The sequence below is a fragment of the Thalassophryne amazonica genome, chromosome 6 (genome assembly GCF_902500255.1).
Source record: "Thalassophryne amazonica chromosome 6, fThaAma1.1, whole genome shotgun sequence".
Lineage (NCBI taxonomy): Eukaryota > Metazoa > Chordata > Actinopteri > Batrachoidiformes > Batrachoididae > Thalassophryne > Thalassophryne amazonica.
In genome coordinates this window covers 86,639,712-86,659,448 of record NC_047108.1, presented here as the reverse complement: position 1 = coordinate 86,659,448, position 19,737 = coordinate 86,639,712, and the positions used below count along the sequence as shown (strand labels likewise).

At 39.2% G+C, this 19,737-nt stretch overlaps 1 protein-coding gene across 1 annotated transcript in view; it reads left to right on the top strand.

The window, feature by feature from the left end:
• Nucleotides 1-1,134: 1,134 nt before the first annotated feature.
• Nucleotides 1,135-19,737, top strand: part of eif2d (eukaryotic translation initiation factor 2D) — a 37,650-nt gene continuing 19,047 nt past the window's right edge. Inside the window, exons 1-6 of the mRNA XM_034172684.1 lie at nucleotides 1,135-1,339; nucleotides 5,936-6,126; nucleotides 6,819-6,902; nucleotides 7,015-7,105; nucleotides 7,184-7,291; nucleotides 19,056-19,339. Coding sequence (XP_034028575.1) covers nucleotides 1,284-1,339; nucleotides 5,936-6,126; nucleotides 6,819-6,902; nucleotides 7,015-7,105; nucleotides 7,184-7,291; nucleotides 19,056-19,339 — 814 coding nt within the window. The 5' untranslated portion in view covers nucleotides 1,135-1,283. The remainder of the gene's footprint in view (nucleotides 1,340-5,935; nucleotides 6,127-6,818; nucleotides 6,903-7,014; nucleotides 7,106-7,183; nucleotides 7,292-19,055; nucleotides 19,340-19,737) is intronic.

The following is a 19,737-nucleotide window of genomic DNA, read 5'->3' as shown; positions in this document are numbered from 1 at the left end:
GGCGCCTCCCTAGGGAGGTGTTCCATGCACATCCATCTGGGAGGAGACCCAGGGGAAGACCCAGGACTAGGTGGAGAGATTATATCTCCATACTGGCCTGGGAACGCCTTTGGATCCCCAGTCAGAGGTGGTCAATGTGGCCCGGGAAAGGGAAGCCTGGGGTCCCCTGCTACAGCTGTTGCCCCCGCGACAAGATCCTGGATAAGTGGTTGAAGATGAGTGAGTGAGGATTACAATGCATTGCAAGCTTTTTATTGCATATTTTGCAACCATATGACAGACAGTATAGGTATACCAGTTGGTGATATAGTTCTGTCAGAATATCAATTATCAGGTTACGTTTACTAGCTTTATTCCTCTTACTACTAAACTCTTGAAAAAACTACAACTTTAGTTTTAGTTGCATTGACAGTAAAGAGCCATGTTTTGCCGTATGGATTTACATCATCAACCACCGTCTGAAGTTCAGTTGCTGTTTCTGTCATTATGATGGTATCATCAGGTTCTCTGCTTGTCTGACACCAATATTGCAGGCCAAAGGGCATACAATTTTGCACTGTTGTCAAGGTTATATATAACAGTAATACATTTCCCATTCATATTTAGAGAATTTATCTTAGACCAAAGTGAGGACCTGTGAATAAGGTCAAAGCCTTTCTTATAATCAATAAATGCACAGAACAGTTTTGTCTATTTATGGAGGTACAGATTTATAATACTATGCAACACAAAAATATGCTGACATAGCCTTCATGGAAACCTGGTTGTTCTTCTCCCATGATGCCTCCTGGATTGAGGTATTTTGTCTGACATTCAGCCCAGAGCTCCAACATAACCAGGGCTGCATCTACACCATATTTTGTTTTCAGCCTTTTTAGTGTGTTTTCCACTTTTATATGTTGTCCTCAGCAACTATACGTGTATATTTGTATGCATTTTGCCAAATAAAATGATAAGTATTTATAAAACCAAGGTACAGCAAATTAAATATGTTTGAATAATAATAAAACAGTAAAATCACAGCAATGTCGGGCGGCATACTGCCCGCAGATTCTGACTGTGTTGTGAGAATGTGTCGGTCGGAACTGTTTCGCGCTGCAGATTTGTTCCGTTCTGCGGTCGGACATAATTGGCTGTCGGACCGCTTTCTTAGCAGCAAGAGAGTGTTTCGAAAATTAGACGTAGAATTTTTTGGAACAAAAATAATATTGAGTAGTTTTAACCAGTTTGTTTAATTATGTCACACAGATTGAATTCGCTGCAGTAGTTGATTTTCTGTGGAGATGTTTGCTAAAGCGTTTCGTGTCAAATCCAACACTGTTGTAAAAGGATCTGACAGGTGAGTGAATATTTTGCTACAACAAAGAAACACATTATCTTTTTGCGATTTTTGTTAACTGTTGTAGCGATTTGTAGAAAGCTACAGAAAGGCGATCTTTTTAAAATCTTACCGAGCATTACCTACAACATCTTTTCCCAGAGAACTAACTGGAGCTACTCTGGTCTAAAATAACTAAATAATACAAAAAGACCATCTAAAGAACATTAATCTCAAACTGAGCAATTTAAGTGGGAATATAGTTACAAATACCACAGTCATATACTTTTTTAATTTAATTTATTGAATTCATTAATATGTGGAATTAAGCACATAGTGCAATAATACTTATTTCCATTGTGGTCATTTTGTAACTTCACAGTTCATCAGATTATTATAACCTTGATATTTTTGTTAATGGTATTCACATTACTCACACTCACTCATCTTCAACCGCTTAGTCCAATTAAGGGTCGCGGGGGGCTGGAGCCTATCCCAGCAGTCATAGAGCGTGAGGCGGGGTACACCCTGAACAGGACGCCAGTCTGTCGCAGGGCCACATATAGACAAACAAACACATGCACACCCGCATGCACATCTATGGATAATTTAAAGTTTTCAATCCACCTAACCTGCGTGTCTTTGGATGTGAGAGGAAGCCCACGCAAACACGGGGAGGACACACAAGCTCCACACAGAAAGGCCACAGGTGGAAATCAAACCAATGACATTCTCGCTGTGAGTCAACAGTGCTAACTACGCCGCCGTGCTGCCCGGTGTTCACATTAATTCTCTATCAAACTTAGAAATATAAAGAAAATACCAAATTAGGTTTTTTTAACCCAAATAGTGCAGCAGATAACTGAAACAATCCTACAAATGGTGATGCAAGCACCAAATTCAGCACAAATACTCCTTAGATATTACTCTTTTGACAAAACCAACTGGCCACTTGAATTTACAATATGCGGCCAGGTAGGAGTCAATTGAGGAATTACACAGGGGTCAAAATTTTAAAATGCTCCAATCGTATTGGAAACAAAACCACATCATTTGTCTGATCATAACGATTTTACAAAGGTATAGATTGGACTCTCTATGACTGAATGTTGTGGAGTTATGTGGTAGAAAACATTAAGAATGGTGACAAAGGTCAATTTCAGTTTGTGCAGGGGTCAAAAGTTAAAGTTGCTCCAATTTTGGTAAAAAAAAAAAAAAAAAGTGGTGCAAATTATTGGTTGAACTAAGAGGATTCATAAATGGAATAGTTTTGACTGTGTTGAATGCTTGGTCTGCAAATTAAAGGTCAAACAATGTTTACATCCATTGGATTCTATGACGTGACATATGTTACCCCGTAACGTGATAACAAAGCCTGACACATGGTGCAAACTATTGTTTTTAAAACCATACTGTTTATATTGTATGATGTGCACTTGTGCAGTCAAGAGTAATGCGGTACTCTAATCTGACCACTTTAGTATCGAGTAATCTAACGCGTTAATCTTTCCAAATCGGTAATCAGATTAAAGTTACTTCTCCAAGTCACTGTGCATTACTATTATTTCTGCATTGTGGGTCGATAGCAGCATGAAACTTGGTCCATGACTGAACTGCCCACTTTAAGCAAGCTGTGAACTTTTCATCCGCGGTTTTCTGCAGGAGCTATGACTTGTCCTCACCTCTTAAAACGCGGTGACAACAGCACACCTGCACTGATCTTTACAAAGACATTTTTATGCTTTATTTTCTCCTTTATTTAGAATTCTGAGCTGAGCCGCTCCGTATCTGCTCGTTAAAAACAGCTGATCCTCCGTGACGCGTCAACAACTAACACTATTTTCCACTCGAATGCACCTAAACTCTCTTTCTGAGGACCACATGATGTGAAAACGCAATAAAACTTTCTTACCTGTAAATCTGGTCATGTTTCTGCATAAATAAAGTTGCCATTTGAAATGACTTTAGTTTTGTGTCATGTCTGTGATCTGCTTTTTTTCTACAAAATTAAACAACTGAATGAACATCATCTGAGGCCGGTGATTCCATAATTATTGCCAGGGGTTGTATTTCCTTGATGTGTCCATCCATCCACTCATTGTCTATATCTGCTTACTTCAATCAATCAATCAAATCTCTTTATTTATCCCAGAGGGGCAATTTTAAAAAGGCACAACAGTAGCTTGGAAGACTTTAAAAAATAAATAAATAACATACACACAGTACACAACCATCAACAATATACACAGACCATACAACCACATTCAACAGCTAAAAAGGTTATACGTGCTGGATTATAAAGTGCTATTAAAATGTTCTTCAAACATCAGATTCCCAGCCATGAGGGGGTTAAAGTTCAGCGTTTAGGAGCTGGACAGCCCTGGGGATAAAGGTTGTCCTTTTCCTCTGAGTCTGACAGCCTGGACAACGAAGTCTGCGTCCTGAAGGGAGCCACTCAAACTCTGAAGAAAGCACATGGGTGGAGACATGTAATATTTTGCAAGCAGTTTTTACTGTCAGTTGATCACATAAAGAGGTGAGAGACCGAACTAGGTTGCCCAATGATTTTAGAGCAAACCTTGGCCACATGCAGCAGACTGTTTCTGTTTTGCAGGGTAATGGAGTGGAACCAGCAAGTGAAAGAGAATGTGATTACATTTTCAATGAATGCATAATAAAATGTAGTGAGAATGTCCTTGTTTACATTGAATGATTTCAGCTTTCTAAGAAGGTACTGTCTCCGGTGACATTTCTTGAGCAATTCATTCGTGTTAAGGGAGAACCTCAATGAGTTGTCAAAGAGTGTCCCAAGGTATTTATATTCCTCCGCTATCTCCACAGGCTCCTGATGGATGATGGTGGTGTCAGCCTCAGCCAGCTGTCTCTGTTTGGATGAGAAAGTTATAATCATCTCCTTGGTCTTATTAATGTTCAGCTCAAGACAGGAGTTTTCACACCACAGGAAAAAGTCCTGCAGAGCTGAGCCGTGTTGCTAAGTGTTACTGGAGAGCAGAGACGGGAGGACTGTGTCATCAGCAAATTTCACAAAATTACAATTTGGCTGAGTGGATCTGCAGTCATCAATGTAGAGAAGTGGGGAGAGGACACAACCCTGCGGTGAACCAGTGGAAGTGGAGAGGGTGTCAGACAGGATGTGATTCACCAACACCTCTGCCAGTCTGATATGCAAATTGCAGAGGGTCCATCATTGAGTTGCTTTGGTGATGTGATCTTTGATGATCCTCTCCAAAGCTTTCATGACCAGAGAGGTGAGAGCCACAGGTCTGAGATCATTTAGAACCTTGGTGGTGCCCTTCTTTGGGATAGGAATCACTGTTGAGTGTTTCCACATCACGGGGACTGTGCTGCTGGTCAGGGAGCCCTGGAACAAGTGCTGGAACACACCTCCCAGCTGCTCAGCACAGTGCCATAGGGTCCACCCACAGATGTTGTCTGGCCCTGGAGCAGTGTTTTTCTTGGTCTTTTTCATTGCTTTCACCACCTCTAATATGCTGATGGTGATGTCAGGATCGCCAGCTCTGAGACTGGAGACAATAGATTCCACCTGGTTGCTGTTATCCTTTTCAAATCTCGTGAAGAAAGAGTTGAGGTCATTCGGGAGGGAAGTGAAACTATGACCATCCACCTGGATGGGCTTGTGGCTCATAGAGACAGAGTTCACTGCAGCCATGTTTTCTGAGGCCCTGCCAGGCTGTGTGGAGGTTCCCTTTTACAAAGCTGTGCTCCTCTTTGTGTTTATATTTCTGTTTAGCAAATTTTATGGCTTGTTTGACCTCTCTGTTGACCTCCTTTTTTTTCATCTTCAGAGCCAGTAAAGAAGATTCTTTTTCTTATTCAGAATGTTTTTAAGATCTTTGGTCACCCAGGGTTTGTTGTTAGGGAAAATTGAGATTTTTTGGAAGGGATAATATTGTCTACACAAAAACAGATGTATGCCGAGACAGCCTCTGCCTGCTCACTGATGTTAGTGCAGGAGGATCGAGGGATCAATCAAGGGTTGCGGGGAGGGGGCTGGATTCTATCCCACCAGTCACAGGGCATGAGGCGGGGTACACCCTGGACAGGACACAAGTCTATTGCAGAGCAAAGATTGATGTAAATGCAGTCCAAGATGTTCATGTATCCATCCCCTAATTTGTTGGGGAAGGGGGGTAGACTTTATATAAAAATGGCTCTAAGTCCTAAATGGTTAATGTGATATTTGTTGTTGAACCCTTGAATTAAATCAGATGGTCTCCACCTCAAGCACATCTTAATTGTTTCATTTCAACACCATTGCGGTGGTGTATAGACGCAAAACTAGAGACATTATCATTGTCCAAATAATCACACCTGACTGACTGTATTCCAAACGGGATATTTCAGTAAATAAAAATGAAATAGAATTCAGTTTTAAAGGGCAGTCACCCAATATATTTATTTATTTATATTTTTGAGTCTTGATTATTTTTGATTGAATTTATTTACAAGTTTATCATTATTTTTGCAACATACTTACTTTGTGATTATTTTTTTTTAAACTCTGCCTTAAAAAAAAAAAAAAATTCTCTGACATGACCCTTCTAATTTTGTGAATTTGTTTTTCTCTGTCATTAGGAGGAAGCTGAAAGCTGACATATCTGCAGCTTTTCCTACACTGTCGGCCGAGGAGCTGTCTGAGCTGGTCCCCAACAAAGAAGAATTAAATGTAGTGAAGATTTATACACATAAGGGAGATGCTGTAACACTTTATGTTCTTCACAAAAATCCACTTTTCTTTGAGCTGGAGAAACAACTTTACCCCACAGGTAGTCAGAAGACTGTCATTGTAGTTGTTGAGCAGGTTTTCAGTACCACTTAAGGGGACTAAACAACTCTTACAATCCAGTATGGGTTTTAAAAAGGAATAGTTTGCACCATTTATTAAGTTTATTTATGATGTTACAGGTTAACATATGTCAGAACATAGAATCCATAGATGTTGACCTTGTTTGACTATAACTTTGGAGACCAAACATTCTACATCGTCAAAACTATTCCATTTATTAACCCATTTAGCTCAACCAATAATTTACATCAACAACTTTAATTTTTGACCACTGTATGAAGTGATATTGAGCTTTGTTACCATTTCTGTTGTTTTTACCCTATAACTCCTTAACAGTCAGTCATACATAATCCAAACTATACCTTTATAGAACCTTTATGATCAAACAAATAATGTGGTTTACTTTTCAATATGAATGGCCATTTTTAAATTTTGACCCTTGTATCATCTTTCATTGACCCCTACCTGGCTATAGCTATTACCCTGGAATGGTCAGCATGCTTTTTTTTATTTTTTTATTTTTTGAATAGGCCATGGGATACAGAGGCTAGATTATAAATGTTGTTTAGTCCCAAAGTCTAAATTGGCTTCAGGCTCACAGATTACTAGATTGAGTACTTTTCTTGTAAAAGTAGGTTCACTTGTTGTTGATTAATCTTGTCATGTTTTCAGTGTATATGCTTTGGCACCATCCAGTTCTCCTGCCAGCATTTACAACATGGCCTCCTGTGCTTGAGAAGTTAATAGGAGGGGCAGGTGCGATTCTTTTTCTGAAGTCATGATTGCATAGATGTAGATGTTAAATTGATTTAGATTGCTATGATATGGCATTTGCTTAATTTAAAAAGCTAACTGTGCTTCTCCAAAGATCTCATGCTGCCAGGTGTGGTGGTGCCATCAGGTGGTCTCCCAAATGTGAAACAGGGGGACTGCTGTGCTGTTACATTAGTGAACAGTGGGTAAGTTCTCAATAAAGGTCTCGCTTTCCTCTTTCTCACAGTCTTCATTTTAACAATATTTTCCTGTTGTGGTGACAGAGCACCTGTTGCAGTTGGCACCGCTGCAGTCTCAAGTGCAGAGATGACCAGTTTGGGCATGAAAGGAAGAGGAGTGTGTATTCTTCACACGTACATGGATCATCTCTGGTGAGGGGCCTCCAGCAAAGTGTAGAATTAATTCAATAATTGCTTAAAATGATTGACTTTTCAGTATTATGATCACAGTTGCACTCATTAATTACCCTGTGTGTCAGCGAAGGGTAATGTTTTCAATGGGTTGTGTGTGTGTTGACAAGATAACTTGAAAATGGCTGGACAGATGTCATTGGAACTTAGTGGGCATGTGACTTGGATAGATATATAGAGGTGGTTAGATTTTGGAGTATTTTGCTCAAAGGTCATGAAAAATATGGTCTGAAAAGCATCTTTTTTTGAAATCTCAAAAATAAGGAAGCCTAAATGGGTGATTTAAAGGATATATTGATTAGCAAAATATGTGAGATTGATTGGTATGAATGACTTCATAATGACATCACACAGATGTTGTGTGATGAAGTCATTCATATTCAAAAACACCATTCCAGACATATGTATATTTACTTGTACATTTATATCATGGTGTGTAGAGCACATGGGGTATGCATCAGCCCTCTGATGCCTTTTATTCCACAACCATCCTAAAGGGCACTGAAAGAGCTCACAACTCAACAATGATCCAGTAGTCTGTCAACAGGATGCGTCTTAATGGATTTAAATTAAATTTCATAGAGGGGCCTGATTTCATTCATAATAGAGTTGATTAGATTTTGAGTTGCATGCACCCCCACATGTGTCTTAAAGGGGAATTCTGGCATTTTTTAACCTGTGGCCTATTAGTAGATTATCCAAACTGTCTCAATTTAGATGGCTCATAATGTAAGAGCAAGGGGCAAGCTAAAAACATCACAGTAAAATGCTGCTTGTCACCACTGAATAGTACATTAAAAAGTCATTAGTTGTGTGTGGAAAGATGCAGCATTTCCATATGGAGATACACGTGTGCTTATGTACCTCAGTAAAACCCCCTGGTCAAGTGCATCCTGTTAGGTTACAGTTGGTTTCTCAGTAGAAAAAATTGCAAAATGGCAAACCTGTGTGATAATCATCAAGTCTGCCGCAATCCACGTGCAAGCATACATGGTCATCCTGCAAAGCGCCACCCACCATCTGGAGTGTTGCAATCATCGGGATGATCAGGAACAAAATTTTGGAATGTGCAAAATGTCGACGCCGATAGAAATCAGTAATCCAACTGGGGACCAGCAAGCTCATGCAAACAGTGCAGCAAAAGGCGGCAAAATATTCCATCCCGTGAATACGTGCCACCATTGGCATGGTACCTACCACCTTTGCCGCCCCTTTTTTGTGGCCTTGGAAACCATTTCCTTCGTGATTTGTATATGGAGCAAATTTTAAAATGACTGATTCAAAAAGCAGCTCCTGACCTCAACATTCATGTGCAGTTGAGCTGCAACTGTCCAGTAAGATGGCACGTTAATGTTTACAAGCGGCACATTCTGTTTTGTTTTTGTTTGTTTTTTTAACAAATCAATGAGTGAAGTGTATTTTGATACGTAATTATGAACATGCAATTGAGCCATTTGAATCTGATGGTTGTCTATTTTTATTTGAACCGAATTTACTGATAACAACTTGCAGTCTGCAGTTTTTATTGTGTTTGGAGGTTTCAGTGAGACTGTCGAAATTATTGGTGTACTAGTGAATTGCCTGTAGGGATCCACAGACTGTAGATTGGCTATTGTTTATATAATAGGTAGCTGACATTTTTCAAGGATTTCAAGGATGGTGTGTGAGTCCAGAATGTTTTTAGAACCTTAAACCGCAACAATTTTTAGAGGAAAAACTCAACCCTTTTATTTCCTGTTAATTATGTAATTTTTTTAATGTTAATTTACTGTCTTAATGCATTTATACAGTAGTGTTCGGAATAATAGTAGTGCTATGTGACTAAAAAGATGAATCCAGGTTTTGAGTATATTTCTTATTGTTACATGGGAAACAAGGTACCAGTAGATTCTCACAAATCCAACAAGAACAAGCATTCATGATATGCACACTCTTAAGGCTATGAAATTGGGCTATCAGTAAAAAAAAAAGTAGAAAAGGGGGTGTTCACAATAATAGTAGCATCTGCTGTTGACGCTACAAACTCAAAACTATTATGTTCAAACTGCTTTTTTAGCAATCCTGTGAATCACTAAACTAGTATTAAGTTGTATAACCACAGTTTTCCATGATTTCTTCACATCTGCGAGGCATTAATTTTGTTGGTTTGGAACCAAGATTTTGCTGGTTTACTAGTGTGCTTGGGGTCATTGTCTTGTTGAAACACCCATTTCAAGGGCATGTCCTCTTCAGCATAAGGCAACATGACCTCTTCAAGTATTTTGACATATCCAAACTGATCCATGATACCTGGTATGCGATATATAGGCCCAACACCATAGTAGGAGAAACATGCCCATATCATGATGCTTGCACCACCATGCTTCACTGTCTTCACTGTGAACTGTGGTTTGAATTAAGATTTTGGGGGTTGTCTCACAAACTGTCTGTGGCCCTTGGACCCAAAAAGAACAATTTTACTCTCATCAGTCCACAAAATATTCCTCCATTTCTCTTTAGGTCAGTTGATGTGTTCTTTGGCAAATTGTAACCTCTTCTGCACGTCTTTTATTTAACAGAGGGACTGTGTGGGGGATTCTTGCAAATAAATTAACTTCACACAGGCGTCTTCTAACTGTCACAGCACTTACAGGTAACTCCAGATTGTCTTTGATCATCCTGGAGCTGATCAATGGGTGAGCCTTTGCCATTCTGGTTATTCTTCTATCCATTTTGATGGTTGTTTTCCATTTTCTTCCACGCGTCTGTTTTTTTTTGTCCATTTTAAAGCATTGGAGATCATTGTAAATGAACAGCATATAATTTTTTGCACCTGCGTATAAGTTTTTCCATCTCCAATCAACTTTTTAATCAAACTACGCTGTTCTTCTCAACAATGTCTTGAACGTCCCATTTTCCTCAGGCTTTCAAAGAGAAAAGCATGTTCAACAGGTGCTGGCTTCATCCTTAAATAGGGGACACCTGATTCACACCTGTTTGTTCCACAAAATTGACGAACTCACTGACTGAATGCCACACTACTATTATTGTGAACGCCCCCTTTTCTACTTTTTTTACTAATAGCCCAATTTCATAGCCTTAAGAGTGTGCATATCATGAATGCTTGGTCTTGTTGGATTTGTGAGAATCTATTGAATCTACTGGTACCTTGTTTCCCATGTAACAATAAGCAATATACTCGAAACCTGGATTAATCTTTTTAGTCACATAGCACTACTATTATTCTGAACACTACTGTACATTGTTTAGGTTCTTGATAGAGCCCGACCGATATATCGGCCGGCCGATATTATCGGCCAATATAAGCCCTTTTAAAAGTACTCACTTTCGGCAGAAATTTTGCAGATAGAATGCCAATAATTTCTCATAAACAGAACAGTTACTGAAATAATGTTTGTGTCGGCAATGTAAAATGTCCTTGCACCATTTGTCCAGTAGATGGAGCTCTGACTCCATTCAACTGAGAGCTGCTTACACCCCTGCTTAAATGTGTTCATCACCGCCCCCGTAGTTTGCCGTCACACTGCACTGATCGGCTGACAAAAGCATACAAGTAAGTTTATAAGGAAGTTGTTTGTAATAACTTTGCGATTACATTCACCCCACATTTCTCCCGTTTCAGTTCAACTCAGTTTATGTAGTAATGTGTATGTGCTTCATTGAGTCGGTCATGCTTTTTATTAAGACCACATTGTGTAGACCTTATTTCTAGCATGAAAAACTTTTGTTTACTGCTAAGAGGTTGAAACATTCAGCTGATCAGCTGATTTATTGGTTATCGGCAAATCAGCCGATTTATCGATTATCTGCATTTTTTTCATCCAAATATCGTTATCAGCATTGCTTCAAAAAATCCATATCGGTTGGGCTCTAGTTCTTGTTATCATATACACACTATTATTATTATTTTATTTTATTTTATTATAAATTCTATTTTGTCATTTGATTTTTAAATGGACCACAATGGAAATAAGTGTTTTCACTTTCTTGTGTCATCCATGTATTTTTAACGTATTTACAATTATATTATTTAATTTCATTGAACTTACTAAATAAAAGCACACACGCACTCATACAGGTACACAGACGCCACTTTGCTTTCAATATATTGATTATTTACCGCCCCCTGCTGGAATTGCACGTGAGTCCAGAATGTAATTATCAACGTCCATTGTTCTGTTCAGTGTTATTAGCTAATATCTGTAATTTCTACAAAAATACACTCAACAAAAATATAAACGCAACACTTTTGGTTTTGCTCCCATTTTGTATGAGATGAACTCAAAGATCTAAAACTTTTTCCACATACACAATATCACCATTTCCCTCAAATATTGTTCACAAACCAGTCTAAATCTGTGATAGTGAGCACTTCTCCTTTGCTGAGATAATCCATCCCACCTCACAGGTGTGCCATATCAAGATGCTGATTAGACACCATGATTAGTGCACAGGTGTGCCTTAGACTGTCCACAATAAAAGGCCACTCTGAAAGGTGCAGTTTTGTTTTAGTGGGGGGGGGGGGGATACCAGTCAGTATCTGGTGTGACCACCATTTGCCTCATGCAGTGCAACACATCTCCTTCGCATAGAGTTGATCAGGTTGTCAGTTGTGGCCTGTGGAATGTTGGTCCACTCCTCTTCAATGGCTGTGCGAAGTTGCTGGATATTGGCAGGAACTGGTACACGCTGTCGTATACGCCGGTCCAGAGCATCCCAAACATGCTCAATGGGTGACATGTCCGGTGAGTATGCCGGCTATGCAAGAACTGGGACATTTTCAGCTTCCAAGAATTGTGTACAGATCCTTGCAACATGAGGCTGTGCATTATCCTGCTGGATGTATGGCACAACAGTGGGCCTCAGGATCTCATCACGGTATCTCTGTGCATTCAAAATGCCATCAATAAAATGCACCTGTGTTCTTCGTCCATAACAGATGCCTGCCCATACCATAACCCCACCGCCACCATGGGCCACTCGATCCACAACATTGACATCAGAAAACCGCTCACCCACACGATGCCACACATGCTGTCTGCCATCTGCCCTGGACAGTGTGAACCGGGATTCATCCGTGAAGAGAACACCTCTCCAACGTGCCAAACGCCAGCGAATGTGAGCATTTGCCCACTTAAGTCGGTTACGACGACGAACTGGAGTCAGGTCGAGACCCCAATGAGGACGACGAGCATGCAGATGAGCTTCCCTGAGACGGTTTCTGACAGTTTGTGCAGAAATTCTTTGGTTTTGCAAACCGATTGTTTCAGCAGCTGTCCGAGTGGCTGGTCTCAGACGATCTTGGAGGTGAACATGCTGGATGTGGAGGTCCTGGGCTGGTGTGGTTACATGTGGTCTGCGGTTGTGAGGCTGGTTGGATGTACTGCCAAATTCTCTGAAACGCCTTTGGAGACGGCTTATGGTAGAGAAATGAACATTCAATACACGAGCAACAGCTCTGGTTGACATTCCTGCTGTCAGCATGCCAATTGCACGCTCCCTCAAATCTTGCGACATCTGTGGCATTGTGCTGTGTGATAAAACTGCACCTTTCAGAGTGGCCTTTTATTGTGGACAGTCTAAGGCACACCTGTGCACTAATCATGGTGTCTAATCAGCATCTTGATATGGCACACCTGTGAGGTGGGATGGATTATCTCAGCAAAGGAGAAGTGCTCACTATCACAGATTTAGACTGGTTTGTGAACAATATTTGAGGGAAATGGTGATATTGTGTATGTGGAAAAAGTTTTAGATCTTTGAGTTCATCTCATATAAAATGGGAGCAAAACCAAAAGTGTTACGTTTATATTTTTGTTGAGTGTATTAGTCCTATCAAAGTTCCATTTTGGTGGTGTTCATCCTTGTCCCAAAATACCAACCCATTCTCACAGCAGTTTGTGGGACTGTGTTACGAAAAGTACATTAATCTATAGGTTTGTGGCGGGGGTATGAAAATGGGGCACTTTTCGTAAGGGAGGCACAAATTCTTTTCGTGACCGTGGGCAGTAGAAAATGTGGGGCGAAAGAGGGGTTCATGGTTAACGTTTGGGGAGGGTAGACACTTATGCTATGGTTAGAGTTAGGAGAGGGGGAAGATTATAAATAGAAAAATAAAAAACCGCAGGTGCTTTTTGTGATGAGGCACAAGAATAAACGTGAGACCGGTGTAACAGTATATCTTCCCCCCTGGATATCTTCCCTCCCGGGGTGATATATCTTCCCCCTCACCCTGGAAATCCCCCCCATCCCTGACAGGCAACATTCCTACAGAGCAGCACTGATTAAAGCTTACCCAAACCTTGATAATGCCCAATCAGGATAGAGCAACCTTTCAATTCTATATTTCATGGATGTTTTATGGCCCAGATGAAGCAGTTTGATTGTGAACGATATTTGTATTTTTTCTGTATGTATCTATAGCTCTCTACAATAGTAATATTTCCTAAAGATACTTCAAAGTATCTTTAAATCCCCCTTCCAAATATACTCTACAAATATAAGGATGTGATTGACAACCTGAAATATGTGATGTGATGGAAAATACTCCAATTTAGTTTTCCATAAAATATCCACAGTATATGTATAGAACACACAGTACCATACCATCTTTATTTATAAAGCACTTTACTACAACCAAAGCTGAACAGACACAATAGTATGCAAAGAAACATGTTTAAGAAACATAATGAAAATGAGGGGCCTATAATGTCTGACACCTTTCGCAAATCTCTTGTATAAACTAGGTCATAAATATACAGAGTGGCAGATAGGAATCAACAGAATAATATAAATGTAGCATGAAATTGACAAATATGATGATTTGAAACAGTGTGATTCTCACTGGACAAGCAGCTCGGCAGGGGAAAGAATAAAAATGTGTTCAAATCCTTTTTATCCACTAAATATTACAGCAAAGTGGTTTCAAGTTTTAGTAGCATGAAGGATGAGTCAAACTTTAGAGTCCCAGCTGGTGTTGAACTACATGGCAAGTGACCCCACAATAAGTGAAGCTCAAATGTATTCAAAAGAACGAAGTCCCTGGAACACACCCTTCTCTGCCCTCCAAAAATCAGTTTTCTTATTACACTGACAGTATGATAATAAGCAAACAATACATTTACGTTAGTTTTTCAACAGCCAGTATGATAGCAATAGTTTGCTGTAATGAACATTTTATTTGTAATTAAAGTTCACATTATTTGGTTTCCATAGTTGGGTTTTACTGAAAACACTGGTGTATAATATGCAGTGGAATATATATCTTACTAATCCTATGTAAATCCTGGAATATTTAATTTATTTATTTTTAGGCTGCAGTCCCCCTATTTTTAAAAGAATTTTAATATTTTTAACTTGGTGCCTATTTTCAGGTTACCCTGAGCTGACCATAATTACTATTACTACACATTGTAGTCAGTGCAATGTAAATAAGTAAGTAAAATTTTATTAATATGGCACCTTTCAAAAGCCTGGTTACAAAGTGCTTCACAAGAAAAGGACCAAAAGAAAAGTGTTAGATCAGTGTGACAAATATCAGCAATAATACACATGAAATACAAAGAAACACAATAATACATATACCCACATGTAGTACACACATTTACGCAATCATAACTACATCTGTACACACTAAGACGTTGACCTGTGGAGAGCCTGTGGGGAGCCATGGGTTCTAGGTGTGGTCATTTGTACGATATATGGAGGACAGCTGACTTTTGGGGAGAATCTCTTTACAATTACACTACATAGAAATGTTTCTTGGTTTTTAATAAAAGTCTTTATTGAGGGCTTAATCTGTTTTCAGTTGTGTTCAGTTTTCTAAAATGAATGTTTGTCATCAATAAGCTTTTCTGAAGCTGCTTAACCAGGACAATATTCCATGTAAAGAAATTCCAAATAACTTAAGTTTTGCATTTGCCCTGTGACAGTGATCACATTAGATCAAATTTCTTTCTTTTTTTTTTTTTTCTTTTTTTTGCCTGCCTGAGACACTGTTGAGACACAATTCTGCTATTTTGTCCGGAGTGTGAACATGTTAATTCTGGGTTTGGGGTCACATGCACACAGAACATGTCAAGATTTGAATCTGCTGTCTGGAATGTTATAGGATGGACCGACTGACGAATTCTGTCAGGTCTGCAGCACCTCACAGGCTTTTATTTTGAAATACGGGTTCTTATTATGGTAGTGCAACATGAGCAGGCTTGTTGTTTTCAAAAATGACTGATTTCTAAAAAATATTGGTCCAATCGCCTTGCTGTTTTCACAAATTGAATTCTCATGAAAAAATCCATAAGTATGCCAAAGGACGAAAGTCAGCTCCATCTGGAATTCAGTTGATGCTCCGGATACACAAACACACAGGGGCCACTTGCCTTTTATTATATGGATTAAAATAATTTTGAAAAACACCCAAACCCCTCAGGCCCCAACAGATATATTTTAGTTGGGACATAAATGAAATAAGGGAATTTGATGCCCTAATTCCCAAGGGGAGACTTTGCCACCCATGACAGAAATTCCACGGCCTCCTCATGTCTACAGTCTTGAGTAGGGTATGACTAGAAGATGTGAGCGGCCTACTATAGGTATGGGGTGTCAAAAGTTCATTGAGGTATGCAGGTGCAATGTTACTCAGTGTTGAATTGAAACTGAAATGAAATTGGAAGCCAAATGTAGGGAGATTAGATTGTACCAATCCTGATATAGATATTGGAATATTCCATTTATTTATTTAATTTTAGGCAACTGTATCTTGATCTTTTTGAGCATGGGGCCTAGGTTTAGATTGCCCATATTCAGAGTTTACTGTAATTACTGGTATATAATGCAGTAAACCCCAAATACAGGAAATCTAAAAATTGTCTCCAGGTCCAAAAAGATTGGAATTTTCCTTTAAATTAAGGGAGATTGCTGATCAAAAATTAATAGAATTAATTCAATTTTCCAAGATAAAGTCTCATGAGGTATTCAAAGAATCATTTGATTTGGGGAAAATGCCAGACACTTTTAATGAAGCCCTAATGTCTTTAATTTATAAAAAAAAAAAGCTAAAGATCCTATGGACCCCAGTAGCTTTAGACCTGTGAGTCTTATTAATGTAGACTGTAAAATTCTGACAAAAGTCATTGCCCTCAGAATGGAAAAAATATTACCACTCTTGATTCACACAGACCAGGTGGGATTTGTGAAGGGAAGGACATCATCAGATAATGTTCGAAGACTCCTGCATCTCATATGGCAAAATCGCAATAATGATACTCCTGTAGTGGCCCTGTCACTGGATGGTCATAAGGCCTTTGACAGGGTAGAATGGAGCTTCCTCCAATACACTCTGAAAGCATTTGGATTTGGGGAAGGCTTGATCAAGTGGGTTAGTGTGATCTATGCAGACCCTAGGGCTGCTGTGTCAACTAATGGGCTTGTTTCACCTTTTTTCAAATTACAACGTGGGACAAAACAAGGAGACCCATTAAGCCCCCTTTTGTTCATCCTTTTTTTGGAGCCTTTAGCTGCTGCAATCAGACATGATAAAAAATATCAAGGCAGTGGTGCAGGAGTCAGAAGAACATTAAATGTTCTTGTATGGTGATGATGTTTTGCTTCTTATTAGAGATCCTTCCACTTCGGTCCCAAAGGTTCTGTCTACAATTGAACATTTTTCAAGGTTATCAGGCTACTTAATCAATTGGCAGAAGTCGGAGGCCATGCCGGTTTCAAAGAATTCTTTCCAAGCTCACCTCTCATCATTCCACTTTAGATGGACCCCCGTTGGTATGAAATACCTTGGTATAAAATTAAGCCCAGAGTTGAATGATATAATCTCAATTAACATAGAACCACTGCTCCATAACTTAAAAAATAATATAGATAAGTGGAAACTATTAAATCTTACCCTGTGGGGTAAAGTTAATACTATTAAGATGTTGGTTGCCCCACAGTTCAATTATATTTCAATGATGGTACCCCTGACTATTAATAACACCTGGTATAAGAAATATAATGAGCTAATCACAATATTTTTATGGAACGGGAAGAAACCGAGAATCAGTCTGAAAAAACTTTCAGCTTTGAGAGAGGCAGGAGGGCTGGCACTCCCATATTTGGAACTACACAATATTGCATTTGAATTGAATAAATTATCCAAGCATTGAAAAAAGAAAGATTTGATCAAGGGATGGGTTAAAGTTGAAAGGGCATTGGCGGCTCCTTTTGAAGTCATCCAATTACTCTCTCACAGGCCTGAAAGTGAATTACAACACAGCCCAATTGTACAACATTCTCAGTGGGCATGGAGTAAGGTGCACAAAATATTGGGCATTTCCTCTTATGAACAGACTTATTCTTCAGTTTGGAACAATCCAGCAGTGCGTATTGGGAAATCTCCTATTTTTTGGAGAAAATGGTTGATGCGGGGGGTTCAGAAGATTGGGGATTTGTACAAGGATGGCAGTTTCATGTCATTTGCAATGTTGAGAGACACCTTCAACCTTACAGACAAAGGGGATTTCTGGAAATATTTACAAATTAGAAGTAGTGTAGGATCAGTTTTTGATTTGAGCAATATGCAAAAAGAAAATACATTACAGGCCTGGCTAAACTTGTCAAATAATGTGCAAACTGCATCACTGCATTATAAGAAACTTTCAAGTAACCAGGGTGCAGTATGCAAAGGTTTAAGACTGAGCTGGCAAAAAGATTTAAATATTATTATTAAGGAAGATGTGTGGGAAAATGTTGTTTCTAATGTAGGATGGGCCACCAGGGACGCGAGAAGTAAATTTATTCACTATAAAATTGTTCATCGATTTTGTTTTACACCATCCAAATTATTCAAAATGGGTTTATTACAGAATGACACCTGCTGGAAATGTAATTGTGACATTGGTACATATATTCATGTATTCTGGGAGTGCCCCCTGGTGGCTTCATTTTGGACAGAGGTTGTAAAGTATTTGGAAAAATGTATCGTTTTACCTATCCCAGCATCACCGGTAAATCTTTTGTGCCCCCTGGATTCACTATAGAAACATACAGGTTTGCTGTGACTGGTTTTCTTGTTGCTGCACGTTTAATTTTATGAATTTGGACAAGCCCCCACAGACCACAAGTAGCAGACTGGCTTAGAATGATGACAGAAACTGCTTCATATGAGAAACTGTTATCAAAAACACTCAGGATAAAACAAGCCGGATGTGGACATATTTTTTTGAATTTGTAAAAGGATCTAACTCTGCTGAATTTACTGTACTTTAATTGAAATGTGCCACTGTAAAATATTATTTTTATGTTATGTTTTTATGTATTGCTTTTTCTTGTTAAAATAACAATAAAAACTTAAATGACAAAAAAAAAAAGATAGTCTCATAACCACCTCTCCCTTGCCTAAAGGGTCACAGAAATTTGTCGACTTCTTTGACAGATGTTCTTCTGACAAAGAGACAAACACAAATAGCTGTGAAAACATGACCTCATTGCCAAGCATGATGAGTATCTTTTAATAAGACCTACAACTCTGAGCAGAAACATTAATTATGGAAGCTGAAATTATTACACACCATGCAGCCACATGGTTTGAGAGGAAACAAACTTACACCTTTTAGTGTGTGTGTGTGTGTGTGTGTGTGTGTGTGTGTGTGTGTGTGTGTGTGTGTGTGTGTGTGTGTGTGTGTGTGTGTGTGTGTGTGTGTGTGTGTGTGTGTGTGTGTGTGTGTGTGTTTAGGGGGCTTGGAGATAAGTCCAGCCCACCTCCTTTACCAGTTGCAGAAAATGAAGGAGAAGAGATGTGTGAAGAAGATGAGGAAGTAAACGAGGAAGACGAAGCAGCAGAGAAGTGTGCGGACGTGCACAGTCCTGGTGCACCGCATACTAATCATGTTTGTGGTGGTGTTGAGGAATTGAGTCTGGCTGAACATGTGGAAGAAAAGGAGAAACGCAACAGTGGAGAGGGGGAGGAGGAGGAGAAGCAGGAGGAGGAAAAGCAGGATGACCAGAAAACACCACAAGGTACTTGTGAGACCTCTTGACTAATTGGTTATTTGGTGACAAAAGCAGTTGATTTTTGTCTCCAGAATAACATTTTTTCAAGGTGAATATTGATTGAAGATTGGTCTTTACTAAACCTTCAGTAAGGAAATATAGCAAAGTACATAGTAGGTTAAAAAAAATAAAAATGCATGCAGCACACCTAATATTTGATTGAAATTTTCAATTTACCAAGCTCCTGGCAGGATCCTCATTGAATAATTGACTTCATGACTTCCTGAGTTTTGGAAGGCCATTCAAAAACAGTGTTTGGGCCCCGTCACACTTAGCACGAATGGGGGGAAAAAAGCCAAACTTCGAGGCGCAGTCAAGAGGGACAGACATTCGGACAGCTGTGTACAAATCCCGTATGACCACTT